At 46.5% G+C, this 24,666-nt stretch overlaps 1 protein-coding gene across 1 annotated transcript in view; it reads left to right on the forward strand.

Annotated features, from left to right (window-relative positions):
• DOCK1 (dedicator of cytokinesis 1) overlaps positions 1-24,666 on the forward strand; it is a 545,861-nt gene that overhangs the window by 8,261 nt on the left and 512,934 nt on the right. The window contains exons 3-6 of the mRNA XM_011967590.1: positions 1,355-1,447; positions 9,522-9,652; positions 22,056-22,167; positions 22,266-22,329. Coding sequence (XP_011822980.1) covers positions 1,355-1,447; positions 9,522-9,652; positions 22,056-22,167; positions 22,266-22,329 — 400 coding nt within the window. The remainder of the gene's footprint in view (positions 1-1,354; positions 1,448-9,521; positions 9,653-22,055; positions 22,168-22,265; positions 22,330-24,666) is intronic.

The raw sequence follows: 24,666 nt of genomic DNA on the forward strand, positions 1-24,666 counted from the left end.
AGAGAGCACACAAGGCAGAAGTCAGAGCCGTTTTGTAACCGAATCATGGAAGTGACATCCCATCACTGGCAGTATTTTATTGGCTAGAAGTGGGTCACTAGGTCCAGCCCATACTCAATGGGATCATTTTTATGGATTTTCTTTTAGGAAATGAATGAAGTGAGTCAAATACTCTTTACTTTACATGTGGACGTGCTTGGCTGTGCATCTGGGTTTGCTGCTACCGGCCTCTTTTCCAGTCCCGAGAAACACACATTCATGAATCCACTTGGGTGCAGATGCACATACTGTATGGCTGGCGGTCGTGAGCAGTTTCTTTGAAGTTTCTGGCACTTTGCTGATGCAGGCAACTTAGTGTCGGAGTGGCCAAGAGCAGGGGGTTTTGAGCACGTCTCTGCCATGCATCTCATGATTGCCACGGTGCTTTATTGAGCATAACAACTTAGAATGTTCAGGTTTGGTTTGCGGCATTCACTTGCTGGTGAATGTTGACCTGATAGGCAGAGACTTTTTAAACAGCTTTCTTGAGCAGTTACTCACATACCATGCAATGTATCATTTACAGTGTACAGTTCTATGGTTTTTGGCATATTACATTAATTTTTTAAATTTATGGAAAAATATATATAACATAGAATTTTCCCTTTTAACCCTTTTAAAATGCACATTTCATTGGCATGAAGTATATCTACAGTGTTGTGCTACACATTCTCTGTTTCCAAGACTCTCACCATCCCAGGCAGAAACTTTGTACCCATTAAAACCTAACTCTTGGCCAGACGCCGTAGCTCACGCCTGTAATCCTAGCACTTTGAGAGTCCGAGGTGGGTGGATCACTTGAGGTCAGGAGTTCAAGACCAGCCTGGCCAATATGGCAAAACCCCATTTCTACTAAAAATACAAAAATTAGCTGGATGTGGTGGCGGACACCTGTAATCCCAGCTACTTGGGAGGCTGAGACAGGAGAATTGCTTGATCCCAGAAGGCGAAGGTTGCAGTGAGCCGAGATCGCACCACTACACTCCAGTCTGGGCAACAGAGCGAGACTTCATCTAAAAAAGAAAGAAAAAGCTAACTTTCCATTCCCTGTCCCCTCAGCCTCCGTTAATTTCTAGTCTATTATATTTTCTCTCTCTGAATTTGACTACTCTAGGAGCCACATATGAATGGAATTGCACAGGATTTGTCCTTTTGTGTCTGGCTAATTTCGCAGAGCATGGTATCTTCCGGGTTCATCCATGTCACAACACCCGTCAACACTTCCTTGCTCTGAAGAATATTTCACTGCATGCATAGCCCACATTTTGTTTAATTGTTCGTCTCTTGATGGACACTTGCGACATGGTTTCCCCAGCGTTTGACTGTCGTGAATAACTTGTCCACTCTTTACTGGAGGAAGCGCGTCAGCGCCTATCTCATGGTCACAGTGGACAGGCTCCCCTCTTGGGTCAGACGCTCATTGTGAAGCAGATCAGTGCAGCGAGAATGCAGGTCCGATCCTGTTCCCCATCCCTAGCCTGTGACTGGGGAGAGATGCGGCCCCCTCGGCCTGGCCAGAGCTGAGGCAAAGGACTGGTATCTGGAGGCTGGGCAGCAGCGTGCCCTCCTTCCTCCTGCTCTTTGCCTCAGTCTTTGCGTGCAGAAATGGGGTTGCTGTTAGCCCTATTTCTTAGGATTGATATGGGATGATGTGGTGTTAGTGGCGTTTCTGGTCTTTCCCAGGGCAGAATGAAGTTTTAACTCTACCATGATGATGGTGGTGCTTGGTAGTATTACTGTTGGTGGTGATGGTGGTGGTTGGTAGTATTACTGTTGGTGGTGATGGTGGTGGTGGTAATACTGCTGGTGATGATCGTGTTGGTAGTATTGATGTTGCTGGCGAGGGTGGTGAAGGTGGTAGTAGTGTCCAGCCGGGCCTTTTGAGGGCATCTGGCTGAACCTCTTTCTTACTTGGAGTGGGATCGGGGTAGGCACCCTGGACCAGGGCCCTCAAAATGCTCTAGGCCACACATGGAGAAGGGAAGTTTCCCGACGTGGGGTTGCAGGGTCAGGTACACTGAGCCAGAGGCACTGCTTCCCAGGAATCCTTACCTCTCAGAGCCTGTGATGTGGGCGCCCTGCTGTGCAGCTGCCGTCCAGCCTGGATCCCAAGCTTCCCTTCCCTGGAATCACTCTGAGCTGCTCTGGTCCTTTGGGCTGGATTGTCCATCCTCTCCGTCGAAGGGAACCTGGTTCCCGCTACCTGTCCTGAGGTTGAGGGTGTGTGTGCTGGGCCTGGCCCAGGGCAGTACTGGGGTTGCGTGAGAAGGCAGATGTGGAGCTAGTCATATGCCTGGGCCCAGCAAACTGGGTGTTCAGAATCCCTTTCCGTGGCCCGGGCCCATCCCCTGGACCCTGCTCCCTTTATAACTGAGCTTTCGTCTTTGCCTCGAGTCCCTGGCCACCCTTCGGGATCCTGACCTTTTCTGGGAGTGGTGCAGGTTCTGCTGGGGGGAGGTGCACCCTGTCCTTGCTGCCCGCCTGGCACTCTGGGTTCCCCTCTGCACTTGTTTGCTGATCCATCTCCATTGAGTCCTGAAGGTGCTTATTGATGGTGACCTGGGCCTGAAGACATGGGGTTAACACACCCAGCTCCTGCTCTCCTGCAGCCCTCTCCCTGTGGGGAGTGGGGAGCCGCAGGACAGCCCCTAAGCCATCTAGTGCCTCTGGGGATTCCAGGAAGGCACTCCTTGGGTGGACATGTTGCTTGGCAAGTGCAACCCAGGCAGGATTTCGGCTCCCACGTGTCCCTTCAGCCCTGAGCCTTTGGCAGTGAACAAACCTACCAGCTGTACATGGCAGTCCAAAATGGGTAGGTGTGTGAGGGTTGGTCCTATGATGAGACCCATTCTTGTGAAACCCTTTTTCCCAGGGCATCAGTACATCCCCTGCTTAATTTCAGAGCAGCAAGGGCAGAACTGGGACATGGATGGATCTCTCTGTGATGAGAGCATCGGGTGTTGAATGTCCTTTCTGTGCTATAACTATAAATTCATGTTAGACAGCAAAATGTAGGCGTTTGACTGATGGAGGAAGGATCTGGAGGGGAAAAGTATTACTCAAGAATATTTCACCTAAAAAGAACTTTGTGACAAGGTTTGCTTGTGACAGTCCTTGTATGATATTGGGTGATATTTTTTGTGACTTTTGTTTTGACATGTCTCTGGTTGGTTTTATGAGGGCTATTCAGGGAGCACCAAAGGGAGAGTGGCCAGAGAGGCAAAGCTCTGTCTGGCTGTCGGTGCGAGGGCTGTGCTTTTTCAGAGTGTGGAGCTGCGTGTTATGCAGCATGCAGTGTTGTGGCTAGGGACAGAAACTGGGTCAGAAAAATTAGCCCCCCAAAGCTGGTTTCTCCCACCCTTCAGACCTGTGTCTTTGAGCAACCATCTAATGTCCTCTCTAAGCCTCATTTTTTTTTTTTTTCATTTGTGAAATGGGATTGAGTAGTAATCCCTCCATTGTAAAGTTTTTGTGATAATGAAATTAGATAAATTGGGTAGTCCACGAGAAGCAGTCAGTGGCTGTTCCATGGTAAGGGGCTAAGAGCTCTCATTACAGCTTTTCCTAGTTTATTATTATTTGGAGAGCTGGTTCCTAATTTGAGTTCGCCGCAGCTTATCTGTATCATGTCTTGTCTCCTCTTTGGGTGGCAGTTCTTACCTGGGATCTTGGGTGGTAAATATTTGTTAGTCGGTCTGGATTGACTGGATGATTGGAGGTCTGGTCTGTGCTCGCCTGCAGGGTCAGCTTAGCCTAGCTGTGACATGGAAAGGCTCTGTCTCCTCTAGACTGGGGTTCCGTTCATGGGATTAATGGAATTGTTATTTCATCCTGTCTCAAGGGCTTTCTGGAATAAGGGCAATGGGGCCTTTGACACTGCCCAGAATTGTCACTGTCCCTTTGAAGCAAAGGGAAATCGGTTGCAGAGAGAGGGACTCTGCAGCCTTTGTTGTGGATGCAGCAGTACAGTTACTCTTTGTTTGGGATGTGCTGGGAGTGCTGTTCTCAGAGCAAGGCCACATGATGCCTGGAGGCGGGGCGGCAGCATGCCCTCCTTCTTCCTGCTCTTTGCCTCAGAGTCTTTGTGTGCAGAAATGGGGTTGCTGTTAGCCCTACTTCATAGGGCTAATATGGGATGATGTGAGGAAATGCATCAAGTGTTCTTTGGAGTTTCTTGTCTTTCCCAGGGCAGAATGAAGTTTAGCTCTACCATGATGATGATGGTGCTGGTGATAGCGGTGGTGCTGGTGATGTTGGTGATGTTATTGTTGATGATGGTGGTTGGTAGTATTGCTGTTGGCGGTGATGGTGGTGGTGGTAATATTGCTGGTGGTGATTGTGTTGGTAGTATTGATGTTGGTGGGGGTGGTGAAGTGGTAGTATTGTTGGTTATAGTAGTACTGGTGATGGTGATGGTAGTATTGTTGGGAGTGTTTTAGCATTGGTGAGAGTGGTGGTAGTATTCTTGGTAGTATTGTTGGCAGTGTTAGTATTGTTGGTGATGGTGGTGGTAGTATTGGTAGTAGTGCTGTTGGTGATAGTGGTGGTGATAGTATTGTTGGTGATAGTGGTGATGGTGGTAGTATTGCTGATAGTATTGGTAGTGGTGGTGGTAGTATCGGTGATGGTGGTGGTATTGGTAGTATTAGTGATAGTGGTGGTGGTAGTACTGGTGATGGTGGTGGTAGTATTATTGGTAGTAGTATTGTTGGTGATAGTGGTGGTGATAGTGGTGATGGTGGTAGTATTGTTGATAGTATTGGTAGTGGTGGTGGTAGTATTGTTGATAGTATTGGTAGTGTTGGTAGTGGTAGTAGTAGTATTGTTGGTAGTATTGTTGGTGATAGTGGTGATGGTGGTAGTGTTGTTTTTGTTGGTAGTATTGCTGTTGGTAGTATTGTTGGTGATGTGTTGGTGGTGATTGTGGTGGTGGTGGTAGTATTGTTGGTAGTGTTTTTGGTAGTGGTGTTGGTGGTAGTATTGTTGGTGGTGGTAGTATTGTTATTTGTAGTATTGGCGACAATGGTAGTAGTGGTAGTATTGTTGTTGGTATTAATAGTATTGAGGCAGGAGAATAGGGCCTGGAGGCAGGAAACCGAAGGACTTCTTAGAACTAAATAAAATGGAAACACGCTGTGACAGGAAATAGCCTCTTCATTTACATTGGGTGTATACTGATTAAATGACTTTGTAACTTTACTTCAGCCTCTTCATATTTTTTTTTTTTTGGAGACAGAGTTTCACTGTTGTCATCCAGGCTGGAGTGCAGTGACACAATCTCAGCTCACTGCAACCTCCGCCTCCTGGGTTCAAGCGATTCTCCTGTCTCAGCCTCCTGAGTAGCTGGGACTACAGGTGTGTGCCACCAGGCTCAGCTAATTATTGTTTTCTTAGTAGAAATGGAATTTCACCATGTTGGCCAGGATGGTCTCAATCTCTTGACCTTGTGATTCGCCCACCTTGGCCTACCAGAGTGGTGGGATTACAGGCGTGAGCCACCATGCCTGGCCAGCCTACTTCATTTAAGTAACCAATGGTGGTGGTAGTATTGTTGATGATATGGTAGTATTGTTATTGTTGGTAGTATTGTAGGTGATGGTGGTGGTAGAAGTATTGTTATTGTTCATAATATCGTAGGTGATAGTGGTAGTGGTGGTAGTATTGTTATTGTTGGTGCTATTGTAGGTGATGGTGGTGGTAGAAGTATTTTTATTGTTCATAGTATTGTAGGTGATGGTGGTGGTGGTAGTGTTGTTGTTGGTAGTATTGTTGGTAATGGTGATGGTAATATTGTTATTGTTGGTAGTATTGTTGGTGATGTGGTAGTATTGTTAGTGTTGGTGATGTGGTATTATTGTTAGTAGTGTTGGTGATGTTATTGGTAGTATTGTTGGTGATGGTGGTGGTGGTAGTATTGGTGGTGGTATTGTTGGTGATGTGGTAGTATTGTTATTCTTGGTAGTATTGTTGGTGATGGTGGTAATATTGTTATTGTTGGTAGTATTGTTGGTGATGGGGTATTATTGTTATTGTTGGTAGTATTGTTGGTGATGGTAGTAATATTGTTATTGTTGGTATTATTGTTAGTAGTGTTGGTGATGTTATTGGTAGTATTGTTGGTGATGTGGTAGTATTGTTGGTAGTGTTGGTGGTGGTGTTATTCTTGGCAGTATCATTGGTGATGGTGGTGGTGGTAGTATTGGTGGGAGTATTGTTGGTGATGTGGTAGTATTGTTATTGTTGGTAATATTGTTGGTGATGTGGTGTTGGTGATAGTATTGTTGTTATTGGTAGTATTGTTGGTGATGGTAGTGATAGTATTTTTTTGTTGGTAGTATTATTAGTGATGTGGTAGTGATGGTGGTAGTGGTAGTATTGTTGGTAGTATATTTGGTAGTGGTGGTGGTGGTAGTATTGTTGGTGATGGTGGTGGTGGTAGTATTGTTGGTGATGGTGGTGGTGGTAGTATTGTTGGTGATGGTGGTGGTGGTAGTATTTTGGTGATGGTGGTGGTGAAGTATTGATGATGGTGGTGGTGAAAGCATTGTTGGTAGTAATTTTGGTAGTGTTGCTGGAGGTAGTATTGTTATTGGCGGTGATGGCAGTGGAGCTGGTAGTGATGGTAGTATTGTTGGTAGTATTTTTAGTCGTGTTGGTAGTGGTAGTATTGGTGATGGTGGTGGTGGTAGTGTTATGGGTGATGGCAGTGGAGGTGGTGATGGCAGTGGAGGTGGTAGTGGTGGTAGTATTGTTGGTAGCATTTTTGATAGTGTTGGTGGTGGTAGTGTTATCAGTGATGGTGGTGGTGGTAGTATTGTCATCCGTGGTGATGGCGGTGGAGGTGGTGATGGTAGTGGAAGTGGTAGTAGTAGTAATACTATTGGTAGCAGTTTTGGTAGTGTTGGTGGTGGTAGTATTGTTAATTGGTGGTGATGGCAGTGGAGGTGCTGGTGTTAGTACACTGTCATCAGTGGAGCTCCCATTTTTCAGCTGAATGCCTTTGTGTCATAGGCCTCCTGGGAATGAGTGTGGGTAGAATATCCCTCATTTGTGGTTGAGATTTTTCCCAGGAGCTGTGTTGGTGGGGGAAGCCTTGCTCTATGTGTATTGGGGTTCGAGGGCATTGTGGTCAGTGGTCAGCTTTGATGTCACCTGAAACATGTTACAGGTGAGTCAGGTGGAGCATTGGGGAGCTGCAGGGAGATGAGTGTTTTCTGATGTCAGATGTCATGGAGCTTTAATAGCTAAAAATGAAACAAACAGAAAATGCGGAGAGATCTTCAGTAGTTTGCTTGGTACATTTTTAAAACTTCCGAGTGGTCCTGTGTGTTGGGTATCACGGTGGGCACACTGTTGTGGGTGCTTTCTGGGCAAAGTCTCCCCTGCCTGCCCTTTATCCTTGTCTGCTTTCGTTCTGCTCAGCAGCACCTCTGTAAGCAAGCAAACAGGGTTTTATAGCCTCTTGCTAAGTATTTCTCATCTCTTGCTAAGTATTTCTACTATGGTGCAAAAGCAATCTTATTATGTGTTGCTGTATTTTTATAGTCAATTGAAATGACTATTAAAACAGAACATTGCTCATCAGGCTCAGAGCAGCGCTGCTGGAGAGGCCTGCCCCTGCAGACGAGGCAGCTGAGTCCTGGAAAGAGAGGCCTTCTTGGGAATCACAGCCGACGCCAGGGGCCTGAGGCCTGCGCTGCTCTGTAGGCACCCCCCAAAACCTCAGAATGGCCCTGGGCTCTGCTGTCACATCTTGAAAAGTTTTTTCTATTTTCTTTATTGTGGCAAGATACATATAACCTAGAATTTCCCATTTGAACCATTTTTAGGTATACAATTCAGTGGCATTAAACACATTCACCTTGTTGGGCAACCATCACCACCATCCATTGCCAGAAGTCTTTCCTTCTTCCTGAAGACAGACTCTGTTCCTATTAAACACTGACTCCCATTCCCTCCTCCTCCCAGCCCCTGGCAGCCGCTGTGCTATTTTCTGTCTTTATGCATGTGGCTACTCTAAGAACTTCATGTAAGTAGAATCACACAGCTTCTGTCCTTTTGTGACTGGCTTATTTCACTCAGCATAATGTCCTCAAGGTTCATCCACATTGTAGCATGTGTCAGCAATTCCTTTTTTAGGTATGGGTAATATTTCATTATATGTACATACCACATTTTAGCCATTCATCTGTTGGTAGACGTTTGGGTTGTGTCTGCCTTTTGGCTATTGTGAACAATGCTGCTGTGAACCTTGGTGTACAAGTTTCTGTTCAAGCCCCTGCGTTCAGTTATGTTGGTATTGCCTGATCATACAGTAGTTGTATATTTAACTTCTGAGGAACTGCCAAATGGTTTTTCTGTGGCTGCACCATTTTACGTTGCCGTGACCAGTGCACAAGGTTTCTGCTGCTTCAGGTCCTTACTGACATTCGTTATTTATTTAAATAATAGCCACCCTAATCATCTCCAAATGTATCATAATTTTTGTTTTTTGTTTCTTGTTTTTTTGAGATGCAGTCTTGCTCTGTTGCCCAGGCTAGAGTCAGTGGCGTGTTCTCGGATGACTGCAACCTCCGCCTCGGGTTCAAGTGATTCTCGTGCCTCAGCCTTCCAAGTAGCTGGGATTACAGGCATGTGCCATCATGCTTGGCTAATTTTTGTCCTTTTTGTAGAGAAGGAGTTTCATTATGTTGGCCAGGCTGGTCTCGAACTCCTGGCCTCAAATGATCCGCTCACCTTGGCCTCCCAAAGTGCTGGGATTACAGGCGTGAGCCACCCTGCCTGGCCCAAATGTATCATAATTTTCGAACAAAGGCCTTTTCATTTTCATTTTGCCTTGGGCCCTGAACATTTTGTAGCCAGTCCTGCTGGGAACGGATGCAGCCCGGGTGTTCTGTGGAGCCCCGCCCATGTTCAGGGGTACAGGGGTTTGGCCAGGTGTCAGTTTAAGCTGCTGGGGAAGACAGGCTGGCGCTGTCTGGGGTTAAAGGTGGTTCCCAGAAGGCGCAGATCTGGGGCAGAGTCGCTCTTTGTGCAGTGAGTTGGCAGGCAGGAGGGGATGGCTGTCTTGGCTTCCGCTGCTTTATTTAGTGCCTTACCTAGAATCTGTATTCCTGCCGAGTGGCCACGTTGCACAGGGGTGGTGAGCAGATCAGTGGCTCCCTCTGTGAAGGGCAGCTCACCCACACACATTTTGGGTGCTATCTAGGGAAGGAAAATTTATCAAGCAGTTAACTAAGAAAAGATTTGTGTGTGTCCTCCGGGAACTGACACTGCACACTAGCTGGCTCAAATAGTGGTGTTGAGGGTAGCCTTTGGGTGAGGCCTGTCCATATGCCTGTTAAAACAGATGACAAAGGCAGGCAGCCCAGGTCTCGTCAAGTCGGAAGCCTTGGCTCCCTCCTCCAAGGCTGTGCTGGGATGAACTCTCCGCCACTGCTCAGTTTCTGTCTGCAAGTATGGAAATGCCCGCTTCTCTGCAGCCGGTGCATCTGGGCCAGGCCCAGGCTGCCACCGCGCAGTTGTTGATCACAGCAGTTGTAGCCTGGGAACAAGAGGGCTATGTCTGGGCCGCCTGTGCCTCGGAAGAGCGCATCAGCACTCAGCATCCGAGGTGTGCAAACACATCTGAGCAGACTTCTCCCTCCAGAGCTCTGCCCTGTCGGGACTTCTGGAAGCCTGGGATTTCCCCAGCAGAAGGTCGTGCGTGTCCTGACCTCTAGGATCTGAGAGTGACTTTGCACCTTCTTGTGCTAAGGCCTACAGCCTACTAGCACCTACCCTCTGCCTAGTTAGAAGTGACTGTACCAGGTCCTGGTGCAGCTGAGTGAGTGGGAGGAGAGGGGCTCAGGAGGGGAGCCCGGTTGAGCCACTCAGTAGGAAGATGGGAAGACACTGCAGATCCTTGCTCCCCACCCATGTGCCTTGCTGGGAGAGAAAAGCAGCTCCTCAGCTCGCACTCAGGCCGTCCGAAAATCTAAGCAAATGTTTATCGGGCACATGTAGGGTGAACCCCAGCTGGATGGGCCTTCATACATAGAAGCTGATACACACTCACTAGGGACCCCTTTGCTGTCATCCCCCCGTTCCATGCAGGGAGAAACTGAGCTTCCCAGAGCTCGTGTTGCCTGTCAGGGCACAGAGCAGGGGTTTGGGGCCGAGTCCATGTCTCGATTCCAGAGGTTGAGTGCTTGGCTCAGAGGGAGTGGCCAGGCTGGTCTGCGGAGGTCCAGGGATTATGTCCTGAGCAGTGGGGGGCCACCAGCCTTGAAAATGGGACTCTATGGTGAGGCAGTGGAAGTGAGGCCCCCTCGGGGAGGAGTCGGGGGTGTTGAGGGGCACCTCTTCACTCTTCATCTCTTCACCCTCGGGGGCACCTGTCTTACTCTTCTCTCATCTGCGTGGTGGGCAAGAGCCCAGACTGGGCATTCTCCCTAGGATGCTAAAGGAGGCTCAGGCCAGAGCCCATAGGGAGGAGACAAAGTGCTTTGTCACCTGAGAAACCCCTACATTGGAGGGCACGTGGGCTCTCCCTGGGCACAGGCTGTACCCGACGGGGGGACGCAGGGAAGGGGTCTCTGCAAGGGAGTCCTCTCCAGCAGCCTGTGCTGAGGTTCATCATTAACACCCAACAGGCACTAGGCTTTATTGTTTTTCTCACAGAGGGCTTGATTGGTTTTTAATCTTCAATTTTACTTTTTTATCAAAGCTGAATAATGTAACAACGACAGAGGAGGAATTTCAAGCAGCTACAAAGAAACTAAATGCTTTTTTGGCGAATCCCTGGCGTGACTGCCTTTCCCTGCCTTCTCCCTCCTAGTTGCAGTATGGACAGAGGTGTCACTCTTCAGGCTTGGGGACGGCACTGGGCTGCTGGCTCACCTGAAGATGCCTTTGGCATGTGCAACTTCTTCAAAAGTGCAAATGCCTCCTATCAAAGCTGAAATTCCATGGGCCAAGAATGCATTCACAAAAAAGTTCATGCTGGAATGTTCATTCCAGCTTTATTTATTTATTTATCTTCATTTTTATTTTTTTTAGAACCAGAGTCTCACTCTGTCACCAAGGCTTGACTGCAGTGGCACGGTCATAGCTCACTGCAGCCTTCAACTCCCGGGCTCAAGTGATCCTGCCTCAGCCTCCCGAGTAGCTGGGACTGCAGGTGCCCACCATCATGCCTAACTAATATTTTTTTGTAGATATGGGGTCTTCCTGTGTTGCTCGGGCTGGTTTTGATCTCGTGGGCTCAAGCAATTCTCCCACCTCAGCTCTACAAAGTGCTGGTTTTACAGGTGTGAGCCGCTGTGCCTGGCTGCAGCCTTATTTATAATAACTCAAACCTGGAAACAAAGAACTCAAATGTCCATCAACAGGAGAATGGATAAACATGTTGTGATGTGTTGATATCAAATGTCCATCAACAGGAGAATGGATAAACACATTGTGATGTGTTGATATGATGGAATACTATTCAACAATAGAAAGTAACAAACTGCTGATATAGCACCATTCATGTGGCTCAAAATGTTGAGCTAAAGAACCCAGACATAAAGGAGTACGTAGAATTCCATTTGTTTGAAGTGTAAGCATTAACATTTGTTACTTATCTGTGGTAATAAAAATTAGAAAACGGTGTTTTGGGAGAAAAATCTAGAGAGGGGCCTGAGGGTACTTTTTGTATCTCTTCCTATCTTGGGTGTACATGGCATATAGAATTATTCAAAAGTTACTGAGCTGATCTTCTAAGACTGTGTGTTCTATTATACCACTAACATGCATGTGAGCAATGTATGTAGATGCATGTGAGCATATTTATGTGTGTATATATGCCCATTTGTTACATGGCTCATAGTGTTGTTGACTTTTTTCTGTAGTTGGAGATATTAGATATTACGGTCCACGGTCTTTGTGTAATACCCAGGAATGTTGCTTCTTTGGCTCCATAATTGTAAACTCACAGGGTTTGTTGGGGCTTCAGAAGCCAGCCATACAGAGGGTAGGTTGACAGGGAAGTCACAGCTCATGGGGACCAGAGCAGGGACTCCATTTTGGCATTTTGGCACAGTGAGTATTCCCACATCTGTGTAGAAGGTGATCAAGAGATGACGATGTCTTGATGTACAGGTCCAGAAGCTGGATATTCTGGAGCCATTGGGGCGGTCAGGGCTCTGTCAGATAAAGCAGGTAGGTTTTCTCTAGAAGGCTGAGTCCTTTGGGCACCTGGGTATTAGTATGCTAGAATATGTGCCACAGGGCTCTAGGGACGTCTTCCTGATTTTAGTGGGTTGGGGACCTTTGAGGAATCTTCTTCCTTCTGGGGTGGGCGCTGCTTAGTTCTTGCTGTTCCCCTCCACTCAGATGTCACTGCTGAGGGTTCCTGTGTCAAAAAGAGTTGAACTCTGTAAAATATTTGAAGAGTTTTATTCTGAGCCAAATGTGAGTGACCATGGCCTGTGACACAGCCCTCAGGAGGTCCTGAGAACATGTGTCCAAGGTGGTCAGGGTGCAGCTTGATTTTATACATTTTAGAGAGGCATGAGACATCCATCAAATACATTAAGAAATACATTGGTTTGGTCCAGAAAGGCGGAACACCTCAAAGCAGGGGCTTCCAGGCTGTAGGTGAATTTAAACATTTTCTGGTTAACAATTGGTTGAGTTTGTCTAAAGAACTGAGATAGATAGAAAGGGAAAGTTCAAGTTAAGGTAAATATTGTGGAGACCAAAGTTCTTTTGAAGTCTTACAGTGGGTGCCCTTAGAGACAATAGATGACAAATGTTTCCTATTCAGATCTTAGTTAATCTTTTTAGGATTGGGAGGGTCTGGAAGAAAAAGATCTAGCTGTGTTAATAGAGATTCTTTACAGATACAGATTTTCCCCCATAAAACAGCTTTGCAGGGCCATTTCAAAATATGGCAAAGAAACATGTTTTGGGTGAAATATTTTGATTTTCTTCTTTGTCTCGTTATGCCAGCGTCAGGTTGGAAAGTAAATCACCATATATAGGGTTAAATAAAACCCATCTGATGAGAATTTATGGTTTGTAGGACGTGACTTCCCAGACCCCTTAGATAAGAATTTGGATTAGATAAAAAAAAAAAAAAAAAAACAGAGTTTAGCGCACACATGGAAAGGGAGACCCTCTGACATGCCAGGCTGCAGCTTCCCCAGGTGGGCCCTGGATCAGAGCCAGTGTGACCTCCTCAGTCTTTGCTGCTGCTCGGAGCTCCTTGAGGGTGTGCACAGCTGCCCTGGGGAGGATCGTTAGCACCAGTTTTTCAAGTGAAATAGAGTGTGCTTTGTTTCTGGACATAGGGGTTGGATCTCCAGGACATGCCTACCTGGTTAGACTGTTGGAAGTTGTCTCTGCTAGTCAAGATCCTGGTCTGCTCTTTAGTTTCTTTTCTTTTTTTTTTTTTTTGAGTTGGAGTTTTGCTCGTGTTGGCCAGGCTGGAGTGCAATGGCGTGATCTCAGCTCACTGCAATCCCTGCCTCCTGGGTTTCTCCTGCCTCAGCTTCTGGAGTAGCTGGGAGTACAGGCATGCACCACCATGCCCAGCTAATTTTGTATTTGGAGTAGAGATGGGGTTTCACCATGTTGATCAGGCTAGTCTCGAACTCCTGACCTCAGGTGATCTGCCTGCCTGGGGATTAAAGGCATGAGCCACCACATTTATTTGTTTGAAATAAATGCAAGCAAAGCCGCAGTGGTTTCCAGTGGGCTTCCAGTGGGCTTCCAGTGGTTTCCAGTGGTTTCCAGGTAATAGTTTTACTGCCTTGACTTCCTCTGTTGATTTGTTAAGTGATTCACTCAGTGAGCATTTGTAGCCCTCCAGGTGCCAGGCACTGTTAGGCATGGATGCCGAGATGGAGAAGATGCAGGTTTGAGGTGCAGAGAGGTCAAGGGGTCGCCAGTCCTATGGTATTGTAGGGGGGGCACGGAACAGGAGATTAGAGGAGGGGTCCTCAGTGGTGGCTGCACTTGAGAAACCTTGATTGGGTACCTGCTATGTGACAGACATGGGCAGCAGTGAGCAGTCGCCTGGCGGTAGATTGTTGGGTGTGCAAGGGTGCTGCTGAGCGTACACATGAGGCCTCTGACTCTTCTGGGGGAGTGGCAGGGAAGGGTTTCATCCTGAGGTGATGGGGACCTGGAGAGCCAAGCCAGGGAGAGGTAGGGCTGTGGACCAAGGCCTGAAGTGGGAGGGCGCATGGGGACTCTGTGGTTTGCTTTGGCAGGAACTCATCTGTTTATATTTGCATAATGACAAAGCCTCCTCCAGGATGATTGGATGATTGCAGACTTTATTTGTGAATTATAAACGGACCCACCCTCAAATATATACATATATACACACACACACACACATATATATACACACACATATATACACACACGTATACACATATATACACACATACATATATACACACGTATATACATATATACACACGTATATATGTATGTATACACACATGTATATACACACGTACATATACACACACGTATATGTACACACATGTATGTATATATATGTATATATATGTACTATAGGTAGAGTCTTTGCCATTAAGAAATAAATGAGCACTCTGAAGCGTTCCCTTTGTCCTTCCCTTTCCCTGTTGGTCACCGTTGATATTAGATTTAATGATGTGACACACAGGTGAGAAAGGAGAAGGGAAGGGGTGGTTTCATATTCTGCAGAACAAATGATTTGAGACTTTTCTCTGAAGCGCAGGAAGAGGAGTTCGGGTCCACGGCAGAGTCACTTTATCAGTTGGTATCACATAGTTGGCTGTAGGCCCGAGATTTCAAGCCTCTCCTTTTTTCTGCTAGGTCCTTCTAGGTGGAGACCAGTCTGCTCTGCCCTGCAAGGTCCCCAGGCCTGTGCCTGTTTTCACAGAACGCTTTAGGTAGAACCCGTTTGACTGGTGAGGGGAAGTGCAAGTCCAGGCCAGGTTTATAGCAGAGAAAGTAAGATGGTCCTCACTCAACTCAGTCATCGGCGAGGTCTTGGCTGCCTGCTGGTCCCCATCGGGAAGCTCCCTGGGACCAGCCCCTGAGCCTGGAGTCTGCTGGGCTCTCATTCCAAATGGTCTTGGTGCTACTCTGCAGTGAGCCTCTGCGGACTGGCCAGTGATGGGCTTTGCCTGGTGAGGTCCCCATCAAGTCCCTGTCTCCCAAGGGGTCAGTACTGGACTATTTCACTAGCCGATATTTTTCCAAGTTGCAATAAACTTGAAGAAGGATGATTAAAGAGATTAAATCTTGTCCCCTGTCTTGCCTCTTTGCTGCTGAGCAAAATTCAATGCAAAAATAGCTAATTTTCAGGTCAGCTAAGTCTTTTCTTATTTGTGGGTAGATTTGCAAAGACTGTCAATAAGGAGGCCAGTGTTTTTCTATCTTAGAACTGACTTTATGGGAGATGAAAATGTAGAAAAGTAGAATCTTACTGTTCTGCCTTGGAATAGCAGTAAAGCCAGCACTTACCCACAACTCAGAATTACGCTTCCTAAGAAGCCTGAGTGTTTCCGCACCATGGCCTTTTGGGCTAGACAGAAATAAGATAGTTGGTTCGGGCGTGGTGGCTCAAGCCTGTAATCCCAGCACTTTGGGAGGCCAAGGTGGGCGGATCACGTGAGGTCAGGAGTTCGAGAACAGCCTGGCCAACATGGCAAAACCCCGTTTCTACTAAAAATACAAAAATTAGCCGGGCGTGGTGGCGCATGCCTGTAATCCCAGCTACTCAGGAGGCTTAGGAGAATCGCTTGAACCTGGGAGGTGGAGGTAGCAGTGAACTGAGATCGTGCCACTGCACTCCAGCCTGGGCAACGAGAGCGAGACTCTGTCTCAAAAAAAAAAAAGAAAAATAGTTGCTGCTAGTTGTGGATAAGGCATACAGAGATATTTTATTCTGAAGAAAGATATTAAAATGTCTTTTATTGTGTCTATCAGTTCAATTAGAATGTGAGGAAAGGCTCTTTTGTATATTTCTTTTCACATTCTTATCTTCACCATCCCTCCCACCTGTTTCCAACTAAAAGCCAAAAAGAAATATTGAATAACAAATGATGGTTCCCCTGTCTCACCAGGCCCAGCTAGCTCTGTTTCCTTAATTATGTAGATGACTCCTTGATTCTATTATCCAAACAGTGCATGAAATACTGCCTCAGGGGATTTTATTGGCAGAGACACAATCTTTCTGTTCCTAAGAAAGATATGAACCCAATAGGAGTAACTTGGTGACTTTGAAAGTGGTGTCCTTTTTAGAAATGTGGGGTGGGGCCAGGCGCGGTGGCTCATGCCTGTAATCCCAGCACTTTGGGAGGCTGAGGCGGGTGGATCACTTGAGGTCAGGAGTTCGAGACCAGCCTGGCCAACATAGAGAAACCCTGTCTACTAAAAATACAACTCTGTCTTCACCAGTGAAACTCAGCATCCATTAAACACTAACTCACTCCTCCTTCGTCCTCCCAGCCCCTGGCAACCACCTTTCTTACTTTCGTTTCTTACTTGTCTCTGAGTTTGACAACTCGAGGAAGAGGAACCTCATGTGAGTGGAATCGTACTCTATTTGTTTGTGACTGGCTTATTTCATGCAGCATAATATCTTCGGTGTCTTCAAGGTTCACCCGTGTTGTAATGTGTCAACAAGTCCTTTCTTTTAAGGCCGAATGATACTCCACTGTATGTATATGTAACGTTTTTGTTGAGTAATTTACCCGTTGATGGATACTTGGGTTGGTTCCACTTTTTGGCTGTTGTGAATAATGCTGCTGTGAACATGGATGTACAAATGTCTATTCCAGACCCTGCTTTTGGTTCTCTTGGGTAGGTATCCAGAAGTGGAATTGCTGGATCTCATGGTCATTTGCTGCCTTCTACAGCAGCGGCACCATTTTGGATGCCCACCAGTAACTTGCAGAGTTCCAGTTTCTTCACGTCCTCACCAAGGTTGTTATTTTCTGTTTTGGTTTTTGCTTTTTTAATTTTATTGAGACAGAGTCTCACTCTGTCACTCAGACTGGAGTGCAGTGGTGTGCTCTTGGCTCACTGCAACCTCCGCCTCCCAGGTTCAAGCGATTCCCCTGCCTCAGTCTCCCAAGTAGCTGGGACTACCTACAGGCACGTGCCACCATGCCCGACTCATTTTTTTTTTTTTTTAGATGGAGTTTTGCTCTTGTTGCCCAGGCTGGAATGTAGTGGCACAATCTTGGCTCACTGCAACCTCCGCCTCCCCGGTTCAAACAGTTCTCCTGCTTCAGCCTCCCAAGTAGCTGGGACTCCAGGCACGTGCTGCCACGCCCGACTAATTTAGCAGTTTTAGTAGAGATGGGATTTCTCTGTTCTTCAGGCTGATCTCTAACTCCTGACCTCAGGTGATCTGCCCACCTTGGCCTCCCAAAGTGCTGGGATTATAGATGTGAGCCACCACCCCCGACCAATTTTTGCCTTTTTTTAGTAGAGTTGGGATTTCACCATGTTGGCCAGACTGGTCTCCAACTCCTGACCTCAAGTGATCCGCCTGCCTCAGCCTCCCAAAGTGCTGGGATTACAGGCATGAGCCACCGTGCCCAGCCCCCAGGAATTCTTTATATGTTCTGGATACCATTCCCTTATCGGATATGGGATTTGTAAATACTTTTTTCCCCCTTCTGTGGGTCACCTTTTCTCTCCGTTAATAATATTCTTTAATGCACAAGAGTTTTTAATTTTGATGAAGTCCAACTTAGCTATCTTTTCTTTTGTTGCCTGTACTTTTGATATAATATCCAGTAAATCATTGCCAAATCCAGTGTCATGAAGTTGTTCCTCTAGGTTTTCTTCTAAGAATTTTATAGTTTTAGCTTTATGTTTAGGTCTTTCATCCATTTTGAGTTAATTTTTGTGAATGATATAATAGTCCAACTTTATTTATTTATTTTTTTGCAAGTGGATATCCAGTTTTCCCAGCACCATTTGTGGAAAAGACTCTCCTCTCCCCATTGAATAGTCTTGGCATCCTTGTTGAAATCATTTGACTTTCTATGTGAGGGTTTACTTTTGGGTTCTCTGTTCTATCCCATTTGTCTGTATATTTGTCTTTATGACAGTACCACACTGTTTTGATTACTGTAGCTTTGTAGTAGGTATTGAAATCAGGCCTCCAATTTTGTTTTTGTTTTTCAAGATTGTTTTGGCTAATCTGGGACCTTTGAGATGGGTTTTTCTATTTCTGTGGAAAATGTCATTGGGATTTTGATAGGAATTGTATTGAATCTGTATATCGTTTTGGATCAGCATTGACATCTTAACAATACTAAGTCTTCCATGAACACAAATATTTTTCAATTTGTTCATGTCTTTTATTTCTCTCAGCAACATTTTGTTTTAGTGTACAAGTCTTGTACCTCCTTAAGATTATTCCCAAGCATGTTATTGCTTTTATTCTCCCCTCCCTCCCTCCCTCCCTCCCTTCCTCCCTGCCTTCCTTCGTCCCTTCCTTCCTTCCTTCCTTCCTTCCTTCCTTCCTTCCTAGGCCTGCTGTGTGCCAGGTGTTTTTAGATGATTGCGAAAAATAAGATGCAGATTTTTGTCCTTGAGAGGCTCACAGTCAAGTGGAAGAGACACAGGTGGTTAAATGGTGGCAGTGTGATACAGTAAGTGCTTGGATTCAGGCTTATCTCTCTGGGAGGCTCTAATCCAGCCTAAGGCATTTGTCCCCAAACAAAAGCAGTGGAAGGATTTTGCTTCAGGTCATAGAAGCTTGGTGATGGCGTGGCTGCCACTTTGATTTTGAAGATAGAGTTTAGGAAACCCAGCCTCCAGCTCCAAGTGGGTGCCATCTAAAGCTGCCTGATGACTTTATCCTTTTATTTGTGGCTACTGGGATCACATTCTCGCTAGTAGTACCGTGGGTAATGTTGGGTACTGAGCCGTTTGCAACAATATAGTTGACGTGTTCTTCATCTTCACCGAGTTGCTATAGATGGCTGGTCTCTGCCCCAGGGTCAAGTTCAAAGGGTATATATAATGTTCTGATTCTCTCTACATGGTGTTTCCTGAATGGCTCGGTGAAAGATTGTTCCTTGGAGACCTGGCTTAGGCTGATTTCCTCTCTGGGGTTACATCTGGCTTATCTCCTCTCTCCAAGCCCAGCTCAGTGTAGACCAGCGCTGGGGCCTATGGAGGCTTAGGAAATGCAAGGTACCTGCATGGACCAGGCAAACGTGTAGGCTGTGTGAAGTTCCAGACCAGGTGGATGGCCCTAGGGTGAAACCCTGTTGGAGCACAGACAGGGAGGGCCCTGGCCTCGGGCCGTGTGAAGACATGGCCTGTATTTCCCCCAGCCCTGAGAAGATGCATACCATTGAAAAGCTTTTCCAACTGAAGGCAAGAGAAAGGAAATGAGAACACAGATAGAGCAGTTAATTTTCACAGATTGACTTTAAAAGAATTAATTAACGTTTAAGTTGCTACTTGAAGTCTTGAAATCATGTTTCAGTGGCGTGCGAGAGAGGCAGAGACTGAGCTGAGTTGATTTGGAGGAGTAATGTATGGCCACCCCCGGCCTTTGATGCTTTGGGGAAGCTTTGGACCTGAGCACTGCTGGCGGCTGGGCTATCTCCTTAGATCAAAAAGACCCAAAGCAGAGCTGGCAACGCTAATATTGTGTTTCTCTTTCTTATTGATTTTTTTTTTTTTTTTTGAGACGGAGTCTCGCTCTGTCGCCCAGGCTGGGGTGCAGTGGTGTGATCTCGGCTCACTGCAAGCTCCGCCTCCCGGGCTTACGCCATTCTCCTGCCTCAGCCTCCCGAGTAGCTGGGACCACAGGCGCCCGCCACCGCGCCCGGCTAGTTTTTTGTATTTTTTTTTAGTAGAGACGGGGTTTCACTGTGTTAGCCAGGATGGTCTCGATCTTCTGACCTCGTGATCCACCTGCCTCGGCCTCCCAAAGTGCTGGGATTACAGGCTTGAGCCACCGCGCCCGGCCTCTTATTGATTAAGTCTCAGCCGCTGGATCTTTTTGCAGAGGGCAAGAGCGTTTTGAAGACGAACAAATGCTACGCTTTTGCTTTCGCTCTTTGAGACTGCACGAGGAAGAATACTTTGGGATCCGGTTAAATTCAGTGTATTTTTATTGAGTGCCTGCAAGGTATGGTTTTAGCTACTGTGGGGAATCCAGTGATGAATAAATATTTGCCTCTCTCAAGGAGTTTGTGTCTGATGGGAGAGACAGACATAGATGAGCAACTCTATGAGGTTGTGGGGTGGCACACAGCGTACAGGGAGTTCAGAAGCAAGCCGTTCATTTAGGTCTGCGTGTAACTTCTTGGTAGGGGGAGAAATAATTCTGTTAGGGCCTGGAAAAGGCTGTGGAATTAAAGGCAGGCCTTGTAGACAAGTGGGGTAGTCAGAGGCGGAGGGAGGAAGGATTTTCAGCTGCAGAGGAGCGTGTGGCAGGCCTGGCAGGGCAGGTGGAGCCGAGGGGCTGAGATGAGATGGAAAGGTGGGTTGGGTGCTGGAGAAATGAGGCATCATTCAGAATGCCGGGCGAAATGGTCGAGGCTTTGGAGTGAGAGGTCAGGAAGGTCACTGGTGGTGGAGAGAAGGGAAGACTGTACATCTCACTGAGGAGTGATGAAGTCTTGGGCCAGGCAGTGTGGAGTGGTGAGATAGCCTGGGAGGGAAGCCCGAGGATCCCAGGGCTGCCATCAGCTCACTGTGCACCTTGAGCTAGTCACAATGCCCCTGTAGACCTCTGTTTTCATCTGTGAAGTGGGTTGACGGACTGTAGTGTTTTTTCTCGAGTGAGAGTAGTCAGGTTGGTTTTTTTGCTTTTCCCTGAATGGGTGTTACAGTTCCTTAAATGCTTTTTCTGCATCAGTTGAGATGATATAATAATTGTATGTATTTATGGGGTACACGTTGATGTGGTGCATATGAAGTATGGTGATCAGATTAGGGTAATTAGCATGTCTCTCATCTCAAACATTTATCATTTCAGTATCTTCCTTCCAGCCATTTGAAACTGTATGGTATATTATGGTTAACTGTAGTCATCCTAAGGAACTATAGAACACTGGAACTTATTTCTCCTACCTAGCTGTAAGTTTGTATCCTTTAGCAAATTTCTCCCTATCCCCACTTCCCCCTACCATTCTTAGGCTCTAGTATCCTCTGTTCTCCTTTTTACTTCTATAAGCTCAATTTTTTTTAGCTTCCACCTATGAGTAAGAACCTGTGGTGTTTAACTTTCTGTTCCTGTTGTATTTCACTTAATGTCCTCCAATTCCATCCATATTGTTGGGAATGACAAGATACTATGTTTTTTTCAATGGCTGAATTGTATTCCATTATGTGAATATACCACATTGTTTTGTATCCATTCATTTGTTGTTGGACGCCTACGCTGATTTTCTTGTTGATTTTCTTTATTCATCCGTGTTGGACACCTAGGTTGATTGGGTATCTCAGGTATTATGAATAGTGCTGCAAGAAACTTGGGGTTGCAGATGTCTCTCTGATGCACTGATTTCCTCTCCTTCGGATAAACGCCCAGTGGTGGGATTGCTGGATCGTATGGTGGTTTTATTTGTAGTTTTTTAAGGAACCTCCATATTGTTGTCTCTAATGGCATTCCCACCAAGTGTCTAACGGTTCCCTTATCTCTGAACCCCACTGGCATTTGTTATTTTTTGTCTTCTTGATACTAACTCTCCTAACTGGGATGAGATCATACCTCATTGTGGTTTGCTTTGCATTTTCCTGGGCAGCTTGTTCATAGACAATCAGACTGAACAGAGGTGATGGCAGTACCTTTTTAGGTCTCTGATAAGGCACAGCTGCATGAGGCACAGTGCAGGCTGTTAATGTTTTATTTTAGGGAAAAGATCCACTCACTCTGGGCTGCTGCAGACTCTCCTTGAAAAAGGAAAAGAAACCCAAAAAAACCAAAACATCATCCAAGCAAAGAACTTGGTGCTTCGTTTATCTCTGTCTGCTTTCCCACTTCACATCTCACACATGTCCAGCTTCTACACTGGCGTCTGCTGTCCAGGGTCGAGAAATTCATGTGGATCTGAAGATGCTCGTCTGCAGCCAGGCCATTATAAAAGGAAGATGGACTCGACCAGGGAGAATGTAGTAGGCATTCAGCCCACCACCCAGAGGGAGGCTGGTGCCACCCTTGCCAGGATGTGAATGGGACGCCATGACCCTGTTCTCTGTGTTGTTGTTCCCAGACCCTAACGGATCAGGAAATTGAAGAAGCAGAACTGAGCGATCAGCAGAAAGGCCGCCGTCTTTGTAGGATGTCACACGTCAGGTGGAGACATCTTAAATCAGGTGCCGTTTGTCATCCTCATCCTTCTTAAAGGAGACAAGAAGTCCTTGCTCTCACCCCCTAAGAAGGGGCAACTGTGAAAGGCCAAATAATCAGCATAAAGGATAGCCTCTCACATTACATACTTTTGGATTCACTTAAAAAAAATTCCCTACATGGTTCTTGTTTTTCTCATATCACTCAAGAATTGGGAACCACAGCCCTGGACTTGTCTGGGTTTAGGGGCCTGCAGTGGAGACCCTTGTTCCAGCTGCCTTAAGGAGTGAATCAGTGAACCACAAAGTACCACTTTCAGATTGCTTTTCAGACACCGCCTTGTACTAATTTCCTATTGCTGCTGTGATGAATTGCCACAAACTCAGGGACTAAAACACGAGATTCAGTGTCCTAAAGTGCAGGTGTCAGTGGCCCATGCTCCCTCGGGGCTGTGGGGGAGCCTGCGCTTCCTCACCCCTTCCAGCTTCCCGAGGCCACTGTGTTCCTCAGCTTGCTTTGCCTCTTTCTTGCATCTCTTCGACCTCCTCTCCTTGTCTCTGACTCTGACCCTCCTGTCTTCCTCTTATAAGAACCTTTGTGATTACATTGGGCCCACCTGGATGATCCAGGATTAACCCTCATCTCAAGATCCTAATTTTTTTTTTTTTTTTTTTTTTGAGACAGAGTCTCGCTCTGTTGCCCAGGCTGGAGTGCAGTGCACTGCAACCTCCGCCTCCCGGGTTCAAGTGATTCTCTTGCTCTAGCCTCTCGAGTAGCTGGGATTACAGGTGCCCACCACTTCTCCTGGCTATCTTTTTCGTATTTTTAGTAGAGACAGGGTTTCCCCTTGATGGCCAGGCTGGTCTTGAACTGCTGGCCTCAAGTGATCTGCCTGCCTCAGCCTCCCAAAAGTAATCCCCCCAAAGTGTTGAGATTCCAGGCGTGAGCCACCATACCCGGCCAAGATCCTGAATTTACTCACCCTCGCAGTGCCCCTGTGGCCGTGGAAGGTGACGGACAGACCCTGGGAGCCTTTTGGAGTCATCTTTGGAGGGCTGTTACTCTATCTGCACCTTTCTGCCCGTCTCTCCTACTCCCTTGTCAAATACCCTTGCAAAGTTGTCTTTTAATTTGTCTTCATGTGTGGGATTATTTAATCATTAATCCTAAAACAAAGGGCTAGGGGCTGGGCATCTGCGGTTGTGATCTTGACTGGGTTGCATGATTTGGGACCATGTGCATAACCCCTGAGGCTCTTCTTTTTCTTACCTACAAAATCATGGGTTGTCTGGCTCACTTCATAGTTAAATTAGAAGTTTCCGTATCCATGTATGAGATTTTAATCACTGCTTTCCACTGTCTGCTTTAGGGACTGGGGAGTAGGGTATTTAGAGGTGAAACAGGAAGGAAGGAATCATGTGTATGTGCTTTACAAATTCACACGTGCCTGAATGTATTTACCCTTGATGCGCTCATTTTATTTCATTTTTATGATTTTTGACGTGTTTATTTTTCCCCACATCTAGAACAGAATAGGCGTGCTGGCGGGGATGCTGTTAAGAACTGTGATAAATGCGTTTATGGTTCCTGAAGGTTTAAGAATATGATCATGCTGAGCTGGGGAAGTCCAGCCTCTGCCCTGGGCTTCCTTCATCTGATGCACTTATTTCGTGTTAAAGATTCACTGTAAAATACTAAATAAACTTAATAACTACTAATAACCATCTTTGTCAGTTGAGGACACTTAAATTTTATGAATTTTGGGGAAAATATAGGAAAATACCTGAGGAAATAGAATTTTCAATATCATAGGTACAGCTTTTGATATTATAGAATTTTTGTGCACATGTGGCAAAGTGCTTGCTTTGGCTTTCTAAAAAGAGTTCAGGTAATGGTAGATGTCTTGATAGCAGTAAACAAATACAACCAAAAGAAAGGCCTTCACCGTTACCTGAGTGTTCACCATGGACCCCGCTGTGCCAAACCCAGCATGGGCATCATTTTCTCTAAGACACAGAACGCACACACAATTCTGTGAGGTCAGTATTCTGTCCTTATTCTGGCCATTGCAAACCCGAAGATAGAGCAGGTTGTTTGCCAGGGAGGCAGGCGCCCAGGTGCTCGGGGAGAGGTGCCGCCCTACCCACTTTAGCTGTCTGTAGAGACCATGGACATGAACACCAGGAGGCTGCGTGCCCCTGAAATTCTGGACTTACAGCCCAAGGCTCAGCTCAGGCAGCTTGGGTTTATGGAGGCCATTCCTTGTACAGCTAAGCACTGTCCTGTCCTTGGAGGTGTGGGCAGGAAACATTGAAAGGGGGGTG

Source organism: Mandrillus leucophaeus, unplaced genomic scaffold (assembly GCF_000951045.1).
Source record: "Mandrillus leucophaeus isolate KB7577 unplaced genomic scaffold, Mleu.le_1.0 Scaffold801, whole genome shotgun sequence".
Classification (NCBI taxonomy): domain Eukaryota; kingdom Metazoa; phylum Chordata; class Mammalia; order Primates; family Cercopithecidae; genus Mandrillus; species Mandrillus leucophaeus.